At 40.4% G+C, this 19,251-nt stretch overlaps 1 protein-coding gene across 3 annotated transcripts in view; it reads right to left on the bottom strand.

The window, feature by feature from the left end:
- Positions 1 to 19,251, bottom strand: part of Tbc1d5 (TBC1 domain family member 5) — a 441,474-nt gene that overhangs the window by 48,418 nt on the left and 373,805 nt on the right. For all 3 annotated transcript variants that reach the window (XM_028766551.1, XM_028766553.1, XM_028766552.1), the window contains one exon: positions 5,108 to 5,271. In XM_028766551.1, the coding sequence (XP_028622384.1) occupies positions 5,108 to 5,271 (164 nt within the window). The remainder of the gene's footprint in view (positions 1 to 5,107; positions 5,272 to 19,251) is intronic.

The raw sequence follows: 19,251 nt of genomic DNA, 5'->3' as shown, positions 1-19,251 counted from the left end.
GCTCGGGAGTTGGGATGAGCACCCCGACAGCCGCCCACGCGCTCGGGTGTTGGGATGAGCACCCCGACAGCCGCCCACGCGCTCGGGTGTTGGGATGAGCACCCCAACAGCCGGGAGTTGGGGACCTAGTCATCTATTCTGTGTAGCACAGACACTTTGATTTCACATGGTTTGTTAAGGACCCTCAATCATGGACACACTTAGAACTCTGGAGTCTGGTATGTAATCATCACAAAGCAAGTCAAAATACCTTGCAATACATAGGAGTTTAAAAATTGCTACTGGCTGATATATCAGTTTTAGAATTTTCCTGTTATTATTTTCTCTATCCTTTAATCTTAGCAAAAAACTCTAAGGAACAGGTGACAATGATAGTAGACCATGAGTAAACAAGCACAACTCACTTAACAATCAAACATGTGGCCAACAGAAAGAGTTCTACAACTAAAAACCAGGTATCAGTATGTAAAATAAGGCAAAAAATCAGAACTTAATTAAAATTAAATTTAACGAGGTAAGCCTTTTCTTCTAGTTATTTAGGGAAGGGAGAAGGAAATTTCTCTTCAAAATGGAAAACAATGCCCGAAACCATGGTAACTTTTTTCTTTTTTGATACAGGGTCACTCAGTGCTGTTCAAGGAACCCTTTGTTCTGCTTCTGCCTCCAGAGTGCTGGGATGCGGGCCTCACCACACTGGGCACTGACAGAAAGCACTTTACTGCTTTCATGTTCTAGTGATGAAGCTCATGAGGCCCTTCGCAGTGATTGTTCTTTTGGAAAGTGTCTATGCACTTCAACACCCCTAAAGTTATGCCTTTTACAACTTCACCTCTTTAAAGATTTAGCTCAATTTTGCCTCCTTTTATTTGCCAATCAAAAATATTAAATCGAATACAATGTCCCCTAGCCTAACAGCCCGTGGGACACAGGAAGGCTTCAGATGACACATGCATGCATGTCCAGGAGATGGAGCACCTGGACCAATTTTAAAAGCACTTTTCAGAACAGCACTAAAGCAGATTTTGTCACACACACAGTTTGCTGTGAGGAGTTCATCTTTGGATAGGTCTATCTTCTACTTATTTAACCTTCTCTAACTGATAACAATCTCTGTGCCAGGCAACTTCAAAGGGAGTCATGTAATCTGAAAGGCACTATACAGTCTAAAGTCTGGTGACTCAAAGTAAGGCTTGTTATTGCTTCAACTCATGCCAGCTACCTGCATAAAGAACTAACAGTGATAAATTAAAGGGAAACTATGCCGAGCCTTTTGAGGCCATGGAATATCCTTGTAACAAAACTAGGCTGGAAATGAAAGACAGGTGGGCATAATGATGGTAGGTCCTATGACTTGGGTCCTAATGAGGCTTCTTATGGCAGGGGAGCTTCCAGGGGAGAAGGATTTCCAGTTATGGGCCTGTACATCTGCTAACTGTGTACTGTTTTCCAGCTGACAGACCCCAGGGGACATGGATGTACTCTTGTGTACCGGGAACCACTGACTATAACAGTATTTTCTAACATACTAAAACTACTGCATTAGAAGAGCAAGCGCCTTCTCTCTTAAGACTAGCTACTTCCCCTCAAGTTGAGATATAATAAATTTTGATCGGTAAGTGGTATTGTTATGGTTATGTACCTTATGTATGGTATATATACTTTACAGTATATCTATGTGGGGAACTAGACTTAACCTATTTCTCTGTGGTTCAACCTCTCAATTTTATGTTATTCTATTATCTTTAGAAATAATTAACCAGCATCATAGACCAAACCAGATGCCACCAAATGCAGCACAAATGAAACAAGTCTCTATATGCTTTCCTCATTTCTCATTTTCCCATTCTAGCTCTTCAGATATATACATGTTCTGATTTATTATGGTAGTGTATTCTATATGTTTAGCCCTTGAGAAATCAAGTGGTGGTACAGGCTTGTTATGAAAAGCAGTTCTCACAGTCCTACTTTCTACTTTCTGCATCTCAGAAGCAACAAGTTCTAATGCTTTCCTGCCCCTGCCTCCACCCCGACTTTTATCACTACCTTAGGTTGCTTAATTCTTCATTTTCTTCTAGAGGGTATTCTGTACTGATTTCCCAGATATAAGATATAAGAATGAGAATTAGCTCTCCTGGCCACTGCCAGTTTGTCCCTCTTTCTCTAAGTACATGTATTATTTGCACATGCTAGTTCCTCAATAGTTTCAGCATAAATTGGTCTAGATTAACAGATAATAGGCTTACATTATAAAGTTTATATACACCCTGGCATTGGGAAACACCGAGAATAAGAGAAATAGGGACTGGGGACAAGATATATCCTTCAAAGCTGCATGTTCATTTATTTATTTCCTACAACCAAGTCCCATTTCCTAATAGTCCATTCAGCTATGAACATATAAGGATTGATTCACTGATGAGGTTAGCACTCTCCCAGTCAAATAACCTCTCCTGGAGCCTTCAAGCTCTGTATCATTAAGGGACATTTCAGACTTAAATCATAATAAAAGTATAGTTGGGTGGGGCATGAATTCATACAAGAACACTCAAGGTAATGGTCTACTGTGTGGCTTTTGGTATTGCTATAGATTAATCTGTGCCTCTCTGGTTCTTGATCTTTGGTTGGAAATCTTCCTTTTCACACAGTACTGTAAGTCCCGAAGATTTCTTGTATTCTCTCTTGTGAATTTCTTAGTTCTGAATATAAATGTAAAAAGTGTTTCTTGTATTTGTAGGACATTCAATCTCAAGATTCATATTTAAAATAGTAGAAACACACCTTGACTTGTATGTATGTATAGCCATAGGACAACCCAGGGTGTCATGTGTTCCGGTCCCTCTGTGTTTCTTGAGATGTGGTCTCTTGCTGGCTTGTTGGGCCCTCAAGGGAGGACATCCTTGTTGACTCTGGGGATGGGACTCATGTCCTCATGGTTTCAGAACAAGCCCCGTATCCATCAAGGCCTTTCAAGCCCTTTAAACTGTATTTACTGTTATCCCCCTCTCCTTTACTGCTGCCATTCTTCCTGGATACACATCTTTAGATGTTCTACCTCCTGGAGTAGCTAAGCTATTCTTTTTCTTATCTTCTGCTTCAATCTCATTTTAGATTTTGTTTTCTGGGAGATATTTCTTCAACTTTTTTTCCAATTCTTTTGCTAAGTTTTAAAGTTTGGATACTACATTTTCATATTTTGTTTCTAGCAGCTGCCCTCATTTCTGTGTTCTGTGAAAGAATTGCAGTCAGTCTTTCACAGCTCCAGGTTCTGTATCTATGCATTTGATCAACTGTCACTTGAAAATATTTTTTTTAAAAGTATGTGCACTGAACATGCATGAACTTTTAGCTTACTATTTCTTCAACAGCATTTAATTTACATAGCATTCACAATGATATAGAGGTGATTTAATTTATATTCGAAAATGTACATACCCCCAATACTATATGATTCTATCTAGAGGTTTTGACATTTACAGACTTCAGAACTAGGAATGGGTCTTAGATTCAACTTTCTGAAGTTGTCTTGCTAAGAATAGTTTTATTTTCTTATTTTCTTTTAGTTGTCTTTTTCTATTTTGTCTTTCATCACCTCATTGCATGATTCTTGGTTGTGTTGACCACAGAAGAGCTACAAGGAAGCACTGTGTTTAGATGGTCCCTATTGACAGCTGGGCCCACTGTCACGGTGTCTGGTTGCGTCTTTGGAGAACTCCTGAAGGCAGAGTGTTTGTGGTGTGTGTGTGCCCATGTGCATACATTGGGAACTCAGTGGAGGAGCACGAGGTGGGAGCTCCTCCATTTACTATCTGAACGCAATTATCATTCCCGGTCCACAGCACAGCCCCACATGGACTGTGTCTGACTTCTCTTTGTCTAGAGATATTACTTTATATTTTTCAGAGAACTAAAGTTCCAGTTTTCTGTTAGGCAGAGAAAAGAAATCTAGTTCTATGCACCATGCTTCCTGCCAGAACAGTAATGAGTGAACCTTTGCATCTGTAAGCCAGCTCCAATGAAACGTTCTCCTGTCCAAGAGTTTCCATGGTCATGCATCTCTTCACAGCAATGGAACACTAACTAAGACAGCAACTATTAATGAAAAGACAGGCCATGAACTTGAAAGAGAGCAGGGATGATCTGGTGGGGGAAAATGGAATGGGGGGTGATTCAGTTATAATCTCATAAAAATCAGATCAGGACGAGATTATTAAAGGAGTCCATAGACTTCATATAACTTCAAGGATTATTGAAGACACCACAATAGAGGGGCTGAGTGCTGGCTCAGTGGTCAAGAGCACTGGCTCTTGCAGAGGACTCAGGTTCTGTTCCCAGTGCCTACACAGAGGCTCAAGATTAGCTGTAATCCTAGTTCCAGGGAACCTGAGAGGCCTCTCTTTGTGGGCGCCAGGCACATACACAGTGATCATACATGCAATGCAAGCAAAAACTGAAACACATAGAATAAAAATGAATACATCTTTAAAACCAACCAAACAAAACCCTCACCATAATAGAAATGTAGTTAATATAGTTTTTAACATCAAAAGGGAAACTTGTATTTTTCTGGTACTACTTTAACATGCAGAGATGATCTTGTATTGTTTCACCAGTGTCATGGCCTCTCATCAACAACACATACTTTATTACATTTACAAGGATGGTGACACAGAACTGTACAACCGGTGACGATGGCTGAGGGCAGAAGGAGCCTTTCCATCCTGGCATAGTGCTTCCTTTTCTTTGTAGGTGTGATTTAGTAGTGTGCATCTGGTTCTAACTCTAGCTCAGGCCTGCGTCCTGCACAACAGAGCCTGTAATGACCAGTGCTGAGCTGTGTCTTGAAATATGGCAACTTTAATAAAAAGATAAATGAAGGACTTGGAAAATATTCCATTTACTTTGAACGGATGTTTCTGTTTTCCTCAGGTAAAAAAGATCTCGGTCTTAAAATATTGCTAAATGATAATAATAACACTAACATACTTTTGAAGAAATAGTGAGTTCTAGTCAGTAAAAGTTTCATTGAGCTTTGTAAGGCTGGGCATGAGAGGCGCTCTCCTCTAGGGAAAAGTGACAGACTGAAAACAAGCTGTCCTCCAACACTTACAGACTCCTTTCTGCCCATAGTCTTGCTGTGTGAGCGGGACCGGGCGATGCTGCTGAAGAAGGAGTCCCTTTTAGTAGCAGATGAAGGCGGGGAGCCCGTGGATTCTCTTCCCCCAGGCAAACTCTCGATGCTTGGAGATGAACTGATGGTTTTCGAATTTTGCCCTGTAAGAAAATTAAGTAGCAATAATTAAATACCAGATCATCACTAAGCCACTGACTATAACTCACTTTAATAAATCATGATTAGCTATGAAGTCACTTTCTCACAATGTTAACATAAAGATGCTATTTTTAAAACAACGAAGTACCAGTATAGTTTTCTATATGTAATGTATGCTACATAGTCCATGCATGTTTTAGGAAAGCCTAAAAAGATTCTAATTTTCTGTGATGAAGGGTTAATTTTAAGTAGCTGAATTTTCTTTCAGCAGCAGGATGAGTAATTAAGAGAGGAAGCAGAAGCTACTATACTATATATGAATACAATTCAAAGCTGTAATTCTTTCAGCAAGAGTTTTCAAAGAGCTTCTTTCTTTTCCGTAAGTGTGGAGAGCTACCGGCACTCCCCCAAGCCTATCACGGAATCCTGAAGTGGGCTAGTGTGCTGTTTCATAGTGCCTTTCACTGGGTCTGTGCCCTGATGAGTGACGGCATCAGGGACGCTCAGCATTAAGTACATGATTAACAGATGCTCCTCCAGACGGCAAGCTTCTCTCCTGGATGACTAGGTACAAAAGGTTATAGCTACTGAGTTATAGTTGGACTAGCAGTTATCTACCTGAGTCTTCTCTGCTCCTGATCTTAGAATAGCCATTTTCCTCTGCAGCTTCCGCTGTATTAGATACCAGGGATACACAGTGGGTGTGGCCTGGAGGGAAAGGGTGAATGACAAGCCAAGAGGAGTAACGATGCTCCCCTTTCCAGATTATTTGTGATCTGCTCAGTGTTTGCACAGAATGCATGCTCTTCCTGAGGTGGTTCCCATGCAGCGCCTGGCAGCAGGGACTCCCTGTTTGTACCCAGAGGTCCTCTCGTAGGGAACTTCTGTTGGTCTGTGTTCTGCTTTGACACTGCCCCTCTGCCCAATCCTGGTCCTTCTGCATCACAGTTTTCCCATAAGCCTTTTTTTGTTTCTAAGTCCACCTCAACAACTGAGTCTGTGATGAGCAATACTGTAATTTCAAGTTTAGTACAAAGTCCTCTGAGCTAGAAAAGGGCAGAGAAAACAGGCTCTCTTAGCCCTAGAAGCATCTTGTACTGACTTTAGGCCTAAAACAGAACATTTTACGCTACTTCACCCTGGCCTTTCCTCCCCTTTGCTTCCATGTCTCCTACCCACTTCCAGGGCTTTAGGGCTTAATTTCACTGGGTTATTTGTTTATGGTAAAACCCCATAGACTACGATATATCTGGATGGAAAAAGATTCAGGGAACCACCTATTAATTTTATTTTAAAAATCATATCCAACAACATCTAGAAACATTCTTAGTGTATCAGACTAAATGTGAAAGCTACCTTCTAAGAAATAATTTTATTTATGTTATGACATATAAGCATATGCTCATATGTCATATGCTTATATGTCATAACATAATGCATTTTAAACTGTACAATTCAGTGTTTTTTAAGTATCATCAGCAATTTAAAAACAATTACATAACCCCAAACTGAAATCTTATGTTATTAGCAGCTTTCCCTAATCCCACCAACATCCTTGGAAATTATGAAATATGTGGCCTTTTGTGACCACTGTGTTTTCAAGGCTGGTTTATGCTGCAGTAGTTATTGGTATGTCATTCTTTAAAGTGCCAAATAATGTTTCAGACCACATATGGGTTAACACTAGTCATCTCATTAACAGTTTATATTCATTTCTTGGCTGTTAGGCAGAATGATGCTGTGAACATGTATAGAGACGTTTCCAGTTCTTTCAGTTAGTTACCAAAAGGTCACACTTTGTGGCGGGCTCCTTCCCTCCTCTCCCTTATCTTCCCACCTTGCCAGAGTCAAAGTTCCCCTATTTGGCCCAGGCTGTCCTTAGATTCACTACGTAGCCCAGTCTAGCCTTAAACCTATGATTCAGAACGATAGTATTCCAAGTCTGTGCCACCATGCAGGGAATCATGGCGTTGGCCTGGTCTACCTTGTCTCCAGAGGCTTTTCAGGTTAGAGTTCATGGCTCCTGTGTACTTTTCAGTTCCTGAGAAATGGGGACACTCCCTCAGGCAGTGAAACATTCAGGCCACATTATGATTGTCTATAGTCCCTAGAAGTCAAGGAAGCATCTACAAGTTTGATAGGACAATTAGTCTTAGACATTCCTACTGGGTGCCCTTTATAGCTGGCAGATGTCATTATATCCTGAGAACTACCATTATGATAATCTCGACAGCCTCCACTATAGTCTATTTCTGACAAGGGTATTAAAAGTTTGATTATGTGCAATAAATGTGTCATAGTGTCATAGCCATAGTCTTGCTGTGACCCTTCCAAGTTGTACATGGTCGAGATTCATTTCTCACTGGCCATATCAGTTAACCTTGGCATAGGAAGTGCTGGTACTTACACCACCACACTTGCCTCACAAAACTTATCCTAAAACTAGTACACTGTTTTATACTTCTGTTAGCATTGTATCAAATTTCCAATTTTTCTACATCCTTATCAGCACTTAGCAGCGGTCTTTTTATTGAATTTCTCACTGGGTCAGAAGCAGTATCTTATTCTGACCAGGGTAACTCTTTAAGGTACATCTTCTTTGGAGAACTATTTCTCAAATTGTTTACATTCTTTAGAAATTGAAGTATATGCTTTTATACTGTTGGGCTCTTTCCATTGTCTGGCCACATGCCCTTTACCAGATGATTTGAAAGCATTTTTACTTCTGGGTATTGTTTTTACCTTCTGTATGTTGTCATTTGAAACTCAAGTTACTAATTGTTTGAAATTTCATCTACCTAGTTTTCTTTTATCTGTGCACAAATCTAAGAAACCAGTACCTAGAGGCCACAATGATTTTCTTTGGTGCATGGAAGTTTAGTACATTTTCTTTCTTTTGTGAGACAGGATCTCATTTGGCCCAGGCTGGCCTTGAACTTGGTCTATAGGCAAGGAAGACATTGAACTTTTGATCCTCCTGCTTCCTGTTATGGTACTGTTTTAGTAACAATTTTATTGCTGTGAACAGATATCATGACAAAGGCAACTCTTAAAAGCACAACATTTAATTGGGGCTGGCTTACAGGTTCAGAGGTTCAATCCATTATCATCAAGGTGGGAACATGGCAGCATCCAGGCAGGCATGCTGCAGAAGGAGCTGAGAGTTCTATATCTTCATCTGACAGCTGCTAGCAGAATACTGACTTCCAGGCAGCTAGGATGAGGGTCGTAAAGCCCACACCCACAGTGACACACCTACTCCAACAAGGGCACACCTTCTACAGTGCCACTACTTGGGACCAGCAAATACAAACTACTACAGGCACTATGTCAGTTATTTGGTGCTGGGATCAAAAGAATAATTTTGTGCAGAAAGGCAAGAGGTCTTTCAGCTGAACTATATCTCAGCACTATTGATAGTTGGTACCATGCATCTATCTGTGAAACTCTGAGTTTAAGCTACTTGCGGTTACCTGATCTATTTTAATGTACAGATGAGTGTTTTTCATAAAATTACAGAATATTCTGTCATTTCACTCTGCCTTTCACTCTCTCCCTTGTTTTCTGGGTTCCCACTGTGTGTACATTGTTATTATTAATGGTGCCCTATATGGTTTTGACTTCCATTCATGTATCTTCACATCCGCCAAGTGGATACTTTCAATTGACACATATTCTGAGAACCTATTCTGTCAGCACAAATCTAATGTTGAACTTCAGAAGTAAAAATTTCTCTCTAGTTGTATTTTTCAACTCCTATATCTAAATTCTTCAAAACCATCTTATTTATGATGTTCTCCCTGGTGATACACTGTTTCCATTCATTTTGTCCGCACAGTAGTTGAGAGCATCTTTATAGTAGTAAGGTCTTTTTCTTGCAAGTCTAATGTCAGACAGCCCACTGACTGCTTTTACACAGGAATGAGCCATATTTTCCTGCTTTATGTTCTACATGCCTAACAATTTCTATTGACAATTACATACAATATAAAGTGGCTACTCTGGAAATCAGACTCCATCCATTCTACCTCCTGAATCCACTTATCTTGCTATTGGTTGTATTAGTGACTTTATTCAAATAATTCTAAAGTCCATTTCCATTTTGTGTGGTCATTAAAGCCTTTGCTTGGTTACTTTAGTAGTCTATAAATAGACACAATTTTCTTTTCTTAAATGTATTGAGTCAGTATCTAGCCTTTGCCAGGGTTCTGTGGGTGTTGGGATGCACTGTGACTATCCCAGCAGGCGGTTTATAACTGTTGTAGCCTTCATTCCTGTTCATGCAGAGGCTTAAGTTCATCCGGAGATGAGAGTCTATGTACGTGTCAACCCTTTCCTGGACAGGAACCCAACGCTGCTCATACTGTGGCCTTCCAGAATATGCTGGAACTTTTGAGAGCCCATTGTTGACATCCTATTCATAACCTTAAGTCGTTTTTGGATTTAGACCTCTGATCTTCTTGTTAATCTTTCAGCCGGCATCTATCTTTCTAACTGGTACTGTAGCCTTGGGCAGTTGGAGTGTTTAAGGATTGTGTGTAGAGTAGGATCTAGAGATAAGACACATTTTAGAAGCTGGGAACAGTCACTGGTTGACAGCAGGCAAGGGCCTTTTATCCTATAGTTACAGGAGTTGGATTCTGCCACTACTGCGGATCCACAAGGAGCCAGACTCTCCCGGAGCTTCTGACCCCAGGGATTTCTCCCAGTGAGACCTGTGCCAGACTTCTTACCTGTGTACTCACCAGATTATACAGTACACAGATTAGTACACAGGAATTCTAAATCACTAGATCTGTAGTAATTCTTTGTCATCAGAAGAAAACTTTGTCCAAAGTTTCAACTTACAGAGTTATCTGTTATAATTAGATAAACAACCCAACTCACCTTCTGTATCTTTAGTTCTACAATTCTTATTTTGTATATTCTAAAAATTTTCTTTTACTCATACATGATCAGATTTATTGAACACAGAATTACTTCACTGTTTTAAAAGATTTATTTTTATTATTATAAATTGTGTGTGTGTGCACATGTGTAGCACATGTGTAGCACACATGAATAAAGGTGCCCCAAGAAGATGGAGACATTGGATCTCCTGGCACTAGAGTTACAGGCAGTTGTGACTTGCCTTACGTGTGTGCTGGGAACCAAACAAGGGTCCCCTGCAAGAGCAGTACATCCTCCTAGCCATCTCTCCAGCCTGCTTCAGTGCTTTTAACACAACTGTCTTGCTTCCACGGATACCATCTGGTTTCTGTATGGCCGATCCTACCCTGTACCTGCCTTGCAGTCCTGTTGATGATCTTTCCTGCCTTCCGATTTGTACAGATAATTTATTTTACTGTCTTACTTATTAATAATTACATTTCTTCTAGTTATCATTTTATCTTTCAGGTTGGTATTAGGCATTTTTTTTTTGAAGAAGGCATCACTTCTCAGTTCCTTATCAATTCATCTAGAAGATTAATCCTACTTTTGTAAGTGGTGAAGAATATATGTGTATAAGAAAGAGGTACTCGGGAATGGGGAGAGTGAACAAGACTGGAAAGAAGCTATGTCTTCACATGTGATTGATTGGTTAAAACTTCATGATGTGGAGAAGTGGGAATGTTGTAGGACCAGATATGGGGAGGTTGGAATGTTGCAGGTGCACAGCCTAGTTAGAACTTCTCTTGGCCTTCCTTAGCTTCATAAACAGCCATGCTCTGTGTCTGATGTAACATCCTTGGACTAACAGATAAAAGCCTCTTAGGGTATAGTAACTTAACAAAACCCAGTTTCTACTAAGCCAAAACCGAAGGTCAGACAGCACCAGAGGCCCACAGCTGACATTTCTCCACTTTGCCATGGCTACCTACTTAATGTTTCCACCAATGTACTTGAGAACCACCTTGATTTACGGTTTTCTTTGTTCTCTTTCTATGAAAACTCCATGAAACTGGATGGATCCAGGGATGCACCAGAACATGGCATTTGAGGTAACTTAAGTCTGTGTTCCCAGGCTGTGATTGTTCATATTTGGCTCCAGAGCTAACTTTCTCTTTTCCCTGTGGAGATAAGAGGTTTGTTGTATCAATGAGAGGAAAGTGGACCTGCAGGCAGGCCTGAATTCTTACATGCTCCATTGTCTACTTTACCTTGACATTTGATCCCAATTCAAGACAACTGCCTTGTAAAACTTCCACAATAAACAGACAACCAACAAAATCCCACATGTTAAATTCGTTCTTGTTTGATGGTCAGCTTCTACACAAACCTCCTTCTTGGTTCCTTTCTGGAACCCTTCAGTTTCTACCTCATGCAAGTTCTTCCAAGTTCCCTGGGGGCTCTAGTGATGGGCATGCTGTATTTTCATTCTGCTTGTTAACTGTTTTCAATCTCCATGCTAGTACGTTCCTTTAGCTTTGGGAAACTTTCCTTATTACTCTTTTTTGATTATTAACTCTACTTCTGTTCTCTAGACTCTCAATACTTGACATTACAGTTCAAAATCTTAGTTAATCTAAATTCCAGATAGCATAATTTAAATTTTATCATACCCTTAGAACACATTAGTATTTGTGGATTATTATAGCTTATTTTCTTCCAAAATGGAAGAGTTGTGAAGTTATATCTATCATATTTTGTAAAATGTTAGTTGCCTTGGATACTTTCAGAAAGAAGGCACATGGTGTACATTGTATAACCATATATATCTAATCCCTTCATAAGGAATATGTAACATAATAAAGTATATTTCATTATAACATGTATAAAAAGGATTATGTATAAAAAGAATTATGTATAAAAAGAACAAAATCTTATTAACTTATCCCATTTTGTATCAATCTATGATTTCCATGGATAAATGATAATAAAACTAAGAAATGTTTTGTTTCTAGACCTCCAATGTGTTAAGAGAGGCGCTGTGCATCTTCCTCCTACCTTTCTTATTCTCACGCTGCCTGAGTTTGCCGACCTGAGTAATAAGAAGTCACAAAGAAGAGCTAGAGATTACAGACACCGTGAATATAACCTGACTGTGGTACTGATAACCATCCAATCCTAACCATTCATGAGGAGCTCAGTAGAAGATAAGACTGAGGCTCAAGGAGATTAATTCATTAGCTCAAGGACTTGTGGTGTGTGTGTGTGTCTGTGTATGTGTGTCTGTTAGCATAAGTCAAATAGATTTGTTCAAGCTTCAAAACTATACCAAAGTAAATAATTACATTTCTGAATCCTGGATGTGGCATTAAGCCTCTGTATATGTTTTATTTTCCTCCTTAACTATGTAAACTAGCTTGATAATATTTTTATTATTGTGGAAACCCCATAGTTTAGAAAGCAGTCTTTGTACTAAGTTCCCTCCAGAGATCTTCTGAAAACCATTTCTTCAGAGCAGTGTTGCCTTGGGCTGAAGAGGTTTTAGAAAGAATGACAGTACTGGCATGGCCTGCTGGGGTAAATCCCCAGCCCTCACTCAACCGAGGGCTAGGTATTCTCAGCATGTAGTTATAAGCCATGCAGTATTCTAGAGCTGTATGGACCAGTATACTGCATTAGATATGAAGCAGATGACTGTGGTTCTCTGAAATCCAGGCTATGTTCTGCTTATTGAGTGGATTCCTAGAATCCCCTATGTCTGCATAGAAAAAGTGTTTTGTTCTATTATTTGGATCAGACACAACCATGTCTAGATATATTCTGTCCTTTTACATTTTCTTTTCCAATCAACACACAAAGCAAACTAGCTGTGTCCCTTGGACGCCAGGACAATGGAAGTTAGTTGTCAAGTATCTCTTAGGAACCTCTGCTGGCAAATGCCTTGGAAGAAATGTCAGAAGATGAAGAAATAGTATTTCTTATGCTCCTGCTATGTCTTATGAATAATATTTTTGTGGGTTTCTTTCCTCAATGAGATGAACAGGAGCTAGAGTGTATTCTTAGACAGGCTGAATGCCAGTAGACCTGAGTCTAGGCATGAGTGATAAAGATAGCAAAGCAACACAGTCAAGGGGGTAGGACACTGAGGGGGCTGTGGTGAGAAAGACAGCTCAGAGAGTGGAAAGAAGTGCCTAGAAGCACTTGCCTCTGGCTTGACTTTATACAGGAGGACACTGGGGCATTTGTTTGCTATCTCAGAACAACTTGTTGCCTTGTGCACAGAGGGCACTCATTATAGACATTTCTCTTGATGCCAGAAGAGTGCGTGGAAGCAGGTTATACCTTAAGACCCTGGAATACCCTTGCTCTAGCCTGACTAAAGAAGTAAAGCAATGATGGCCTGGGTACTAGTTTGAAATAAAAGTGTCTAGAAGATCAGAACAATTAAGTATAGAGGTGTTAGCTATTATTGTAATTTGCCTTGAACACAGGCTCCTTCATACTTAGATTCTGAGAACCAGGAAGGTATTTGAGGCTTCCACTGTCGTCACTACTGGAGCAGGTACAGATGACGGGTAATGCAAGTAAGGCAGGCGGCTGCCCCTCTTCTCTCGTATCAACAAGAGATTCAGTAAATAGCCCAGCTTATCTAGCAAGATCATGGAACAGCCAGGATTGGGACCCTGGCTGGACTGCAGACCTCATGCTGGGCAAAGCTGTCTCCCTAGCAAGACCTGTGTCATGTAGTCTGTAGGAAACGTGGCCTAGCATTAAGGAAACATGGTATAGCATGATGCCTATTGAAAACAAAAATAAAGGCACTCTTTCCACCATCTTAGCACCTGTGGAGGCCTGCTGGGAACAGGACTTCTAAAGAAGGCAAGTGTGTCTGGAAGGCTGTGGTGCAAGGCCATTTTTGCTGGTTACAAGTAAGGTCTCCGGAACCAAAGTGAGCACACGGCTCTTCTTAAAACTGAAGGCGCTTATACCTGAGATGACACTGAGTTCTACTTAGGTAAGGGATGTGCTTATGTGTACAAAGCAAAACACAATACAGTGACTCCTGGCAGCAAACCAAATAAAACCGGAGTGATCTGGGGAACAGTAACCTGGGTCAACGGAAACAGTGATATGGATTGTGCCAAATTCTGAAGCAACCTTTCTGTAAAGGCTGTTGGACACAAGAATATGTGTGATGCTGTACCCATCCTGGATTCAAACTAATGGAGAATAAATAAATAAAAGTACATTTGTTAAAAAAAAAAAGGCAAATTCTGACCTTGTTCTCAGGAAAGAGTGACAACAGTGTAGAAAACAGACAACTGCAACAACAGGTCACTGACTTAGGGTTGCTACAGTTATGGTCAAACATAATGACCAAGCTCTGGTATGTGGCTCACACCTTTAATTCCTGCTCTCCAGAAGCAGAGGCAACCTGATCTACATAGGGGAGTTTGAGGCCAGCCAAAGCTACATAGTAAGACTCTGCCCCAAAGCAAACAAAACAAACAAACAAACAAATAAACAAACATGTCTTGCTGAGTTAGTTTTCTTAATAGACTCCAAGATAATCTCCCCAGGGGTAATAAGGAAAAGCACCACAGGTTTGCTTACAGGCAGATCTCATGGAAGCACTTTCTCAGTTGAGGTTTGATCCTCTCAGATGACTTGTTTGTCAAATTGACAAAAGAAAAAAACCTAGCCAGCACAACTAACCCTTTGCCAAATTTACACACAAAGACTTTTTTTTTTTATAAAACTTTTTAATTTAAGTACCTCTGTATATGCTGTGTGTGTAGATTCCCCCCCAAAGGCCAGAGGAGGGTATCAAATCCTATGGAGCTGGAGTGACAGACAGTTAAGAGCAGCAAGCGCTCTTTTTTTTTTTTTTGGTTTTTTCAAGACAGGGTTTCTCTGTGTAGCCCGGGCTGTCCTGGAACTCACTCTGTAGACCAGGCTGGCCTCGAACTCAGAAATCCGCCTGCCTCTGCCTCCAGAGTGCTGGGATTAAAGGCGTGCGCCACCACCGCCCGGCTACACAAAGACTCTTAAGCTACAATCTTTTCTTTCTCATTTGTCACTAAGATGGCACATTGATATTAATATCATAATATAAAATATGTCAACTTTTCAAAGTTCCATCTTCTTTTAAAATTCAAACACTTTAAATTCACTTTCCTTAAAATATCCAAAGTCTCTCTCAAGTTCCAAGTATCTCTAAAATATACAGAAAGCCTTTTAGCTGTGGGCTTCTGTAAAATTAAAAAAGAAGCTAATATGTTTCTAAAGGAAAGAGAGAAGAACCAGGAAATATTCACAATGAAATCAAAGCAAAACCAAGCTCCAGTAGCATAATGACTGATGCCTGGAACTCATGATCTTCTGGGCACCAAAGGATGCAGGCAGCGCCACATCTTAGTAGTTGTCCATTAGTATTGGTATGCCCAATACGCTGGGTCTCCACTGCCACTGGGCTGCACGTACATTCACCACTCACCGCTCCTAGGCTCTTGTGCTCAGGGAGTAGCACTGTTAGAAGGTGTGGCCCTGTTGGAGTAGGCATGGCACTGTGGGTGTGAGCTTTAATACCCTTGTCCTATCTGCCTGGATGCTGCCATGTCCCTGCCTTGATGATAATGGACTGAACTTCTAAACCTGTAAGCCAGCCCCAATTAAATGTTGTCTTTTATAAGACTTGCCTTGGTTATGGTGTCTGTTCACAGCAGTAAAACCCTAACTAAAACAACTCTTTTTATGGACTTTCTCTAGACAAGGTACCAAACCTCAACTTCTCTCCACTATTCCTTTAGTCCCAGGGTTCTAACTGCAAGAGAGGCTGCACAGTCACCAGATCTCAGTTGCTCTCCATGACCCTTTTGCCTTCAAACCTAGTATTGCCCGGGAGTCTTTTCTGCACAATTACATAGTTCACCTGCAAGCTAAGATAAAGTTTTGGCCTGTTCTAGACCACAGCATCTTTTTTGCTGACCTTGGAGGATCACTTCCCAGAGACTTTGCTTCAGTAATTCTGTCTCATCTTAATCACAGCTGATTCTTCAGCCTCATCTGACAAGTATCGATTGAATGAGCAAAGCCAAAGGGTTCATTTGAGTGACTATGGTCTCTTCTTAATCATGATTCTTCAGCTCAAATGGACCAGAACCACAGACTCTTACTTCAAAATATCACACATATGGCCCTGCTGGAGTCCTGGGCTCCCTCTGAAGCCTCTCCTCTCTGTATTGCTTTCAGCATTATCTTCCAAGTTTCCACACAGCAGCCCACTAAGCTCTGAGAGCTCGGTGGTGTCTACAGCCCAGAGTTCCAAAGTCCTCTCAAAATCCTGCCCATAATAAAGTTCAACATGGTTAGGACTGTCAACGTAATACCTGGACTTGGTACCAATTTCTGTCTTAGTTAGGGTTTCTATCACAATGCATCAAAACATCACAACCAAAAGCAACTTGGGGAGGAAGGACTTAATTTTAGTCTATCAGCGAGAAGAGAAGTCAGAATGGGAACTCAGGTCAGATACCTGGAGGCAGAGCTGCAGAAAAATGGCCCTTACTGTCTTGCTCTGCAAGGCTTGCTCAGCCTCCTTTCTCACACAACTCAGGACCACCTGCCGAGGGATGGCTGGGCCCACTTACCTCAGTCATCAGTCAAAAACATTCACCACAGACCCTCCTACAGGCAATCTGAAGGAAGCATTTTCTCAACTGAGATTCCTCTTTTCATATAACTTTTTTTTGTCAAGTTCAGAAAACCAAAAGAAAACAAACCCCCAAACCAAAAATCAATCAACCAACCAACAAACCTCAACCAGGGTAATCATTTATTTAATGTTTTTTTTTTTTGTAGAAAGTATTCCATAAAAATCACATTTTCAAGACATTTGTTTGTCTTATAACAATTAAGCTGAACACAACGCAGCTTTCTGCTGACCTCAGGACCACCGCTCAGCACTGTCAAGATTACCTAGAGCAGCTGACACAGCATCTTTTAAAGACACTTGTTTGTTTTAAAATCTTATCTCTTCTGTTGTACCCAGGAGGAGAAGCTGTTTCTTATTCTTGGTGTGCTCTGTTCCACCTGACCAGGCCTCCTCCTCGCCCTACCCATTTTCTGCTTACTGTATGTGCTTGGATAGTTCTGTTATCATGTTCTTCTCGATGGTCCCCAAGAGGAGTCATCTACAGATACATGAGCTCTTGTTAAATTAAGGTGACTCTCATTTTCGTCCTCGATTTCTTCCCCTAGAAGCAGCCATATGAAACCTACTGGGGGTGTGCAGTGGAGGGGGTTGGCAGAGAGAGGGAGGGTACCTCCGCCTTTGCATTTATCCCTTTAAGTAACTGGATTTGCTGGATGCAGTGGCAATCTGGCCAGGGACACTTTCTCCTTTTAAACTTCAAACAACCTAACAAGTACTGTAATGGAGTCTCTCTGGGTGTTAAGTGTATGTATATATTAATATACAGAGAAATAAAATCATTCAAGATATCTATGGCAATGTAAAATCTAAACTGATATAAAGGATTTATATGAAATTAAATCTTCCAAAAACAAATTTTGCAGTAACAATTTTTTTTTGTGATTGCAATCTACCTTATAAAATATGAAAGAAAGCTTTCTAATCATTTTCTAAAAATTATTTATTGCCCCAAATCACAAAGCTATTGACATTCCTATTTTTCTTTTAAAAAATCTACACAACTATCTAGCGTGTGACTGAATGGAGTAGGTGGCCCCTTACAGTCTGCTATTCACAGTGAACTTTACCTCTTATCATAGAGTTCCTGTTCAGCAGAGGGAAGCATCCCGCTGCCAGCACGAACGCCTCTGCTTACCTCTCCTCCTCTCCCTGTTGCACTGTGCAGTGAGTGAGCCGAGGGCAACAGGGACTTACCTAGTTCAGGAGATGCAGGTCATCTCCTGTTCCTTCTGCCCCAGTGTCATCACATGGTGGCTGGAACCTTCCCTATTGGACTGACAAACTCTCTGTCAGAGTGTGGGGCAAAGGGGATTCCAAATGCATTCAGAGAAAGGGTGAGTCCTAACTGAGCTGTCTTGACTGGTCATCTACAGTAAGAGTAACAGCCAAGAAGGTAGGGACACTGTGGGAAACCATGGCAACAAAAACAGCTTGCCACGCAGCAGGTACTTAAGCTTGTTGGATAAATATTGTTGAATACAAAATCTCAATAAAAGAAAAATGATGGCTAGTATTTTAATATAAATATAATTAGTTTACTATATGCAGATGAATATTTTACATTAAGCCAAACATGATATGAGGTTTAATTACTATTGTATTATTCTCATTTTAGCCTGAATTTGAATGAAAGAATCTTCAAGTCTAAACTTCCATGTAACATAAATATTCTCTTTATGGTATATTTCAGCTAAAAGGTACAAAGAGAAACATTGATGATGTAATTTTAAATATTTATGTTTAAAATACCACAGGAAGTACTGAAAATGGATAAACTTTTATTTCTTAATCTAAACTCATGGATAATATTAAAATGTTAGCTTTTGATTGTAAACTATTATCACTCACTATTTATGGTGATTTGCTGCACTGATTAAATTGTATGACGAATTTTTTAATATGAAGGCAACACTTAAAATATTTCAAAAACAGGCTGTGAAAAAGACAGGTGGTAATTTTTTAGGTGAAATATGGGTAGTCATAGCAAGGAAACAAATCTTATAACAAATTTGTCAAATATTATTACAGAGAATTTATACAGAAACAAAAGTCCCCCCTTGTGTCGGCCACCCTACAGAGCATAACAGTGCAAATGACCTTAAACATAGGTTGAATCATATTTAGCAAAGAAAAAGATTGTTCACTGTGGAGAGAAAATCCACAATGGAGCCTGATGCCACCAAAGTAGGACCTGAGAGGGAACTTTTGCTTTACACAACAGTGCCACTTAGTGGCCAAACTATGGTAGTAGACCAGTGGGCTGAATGGAGGGTAGAAACAAACTATGGGTTTGGGAGAGAGTTGTGTCATTGAAAGTGGCCAGTATGGGGTGGGGCAGCACATGCCAACAAATGAGAGAGAGAGAGAGAGAGAGAGAGAGAGAGAGAGAGAGAGAGAG

The sequence above is a fragment of the Grammomys surdaster genome, unplaced genomic scaffold, assembly GCF_004785775.1.
Source record: "Grammomys surdaster isolate TR1022 unplaced genomic scaffold, NIH_TR_1.0 169, whole genome shotgun sequence".
Taxonomy (NCBI): domain Eukaryota; kingdom Metazoa; phylum Chordata; class Mammalia; order Rodentia; family Muridae; genus Grammomys; species Grammomys surdaster.
The sequence above is the reverse complement of the archived record's forward strand: the minus strand, read 5'-3'. Positions and strand labels throughout refer to the sequence as shown.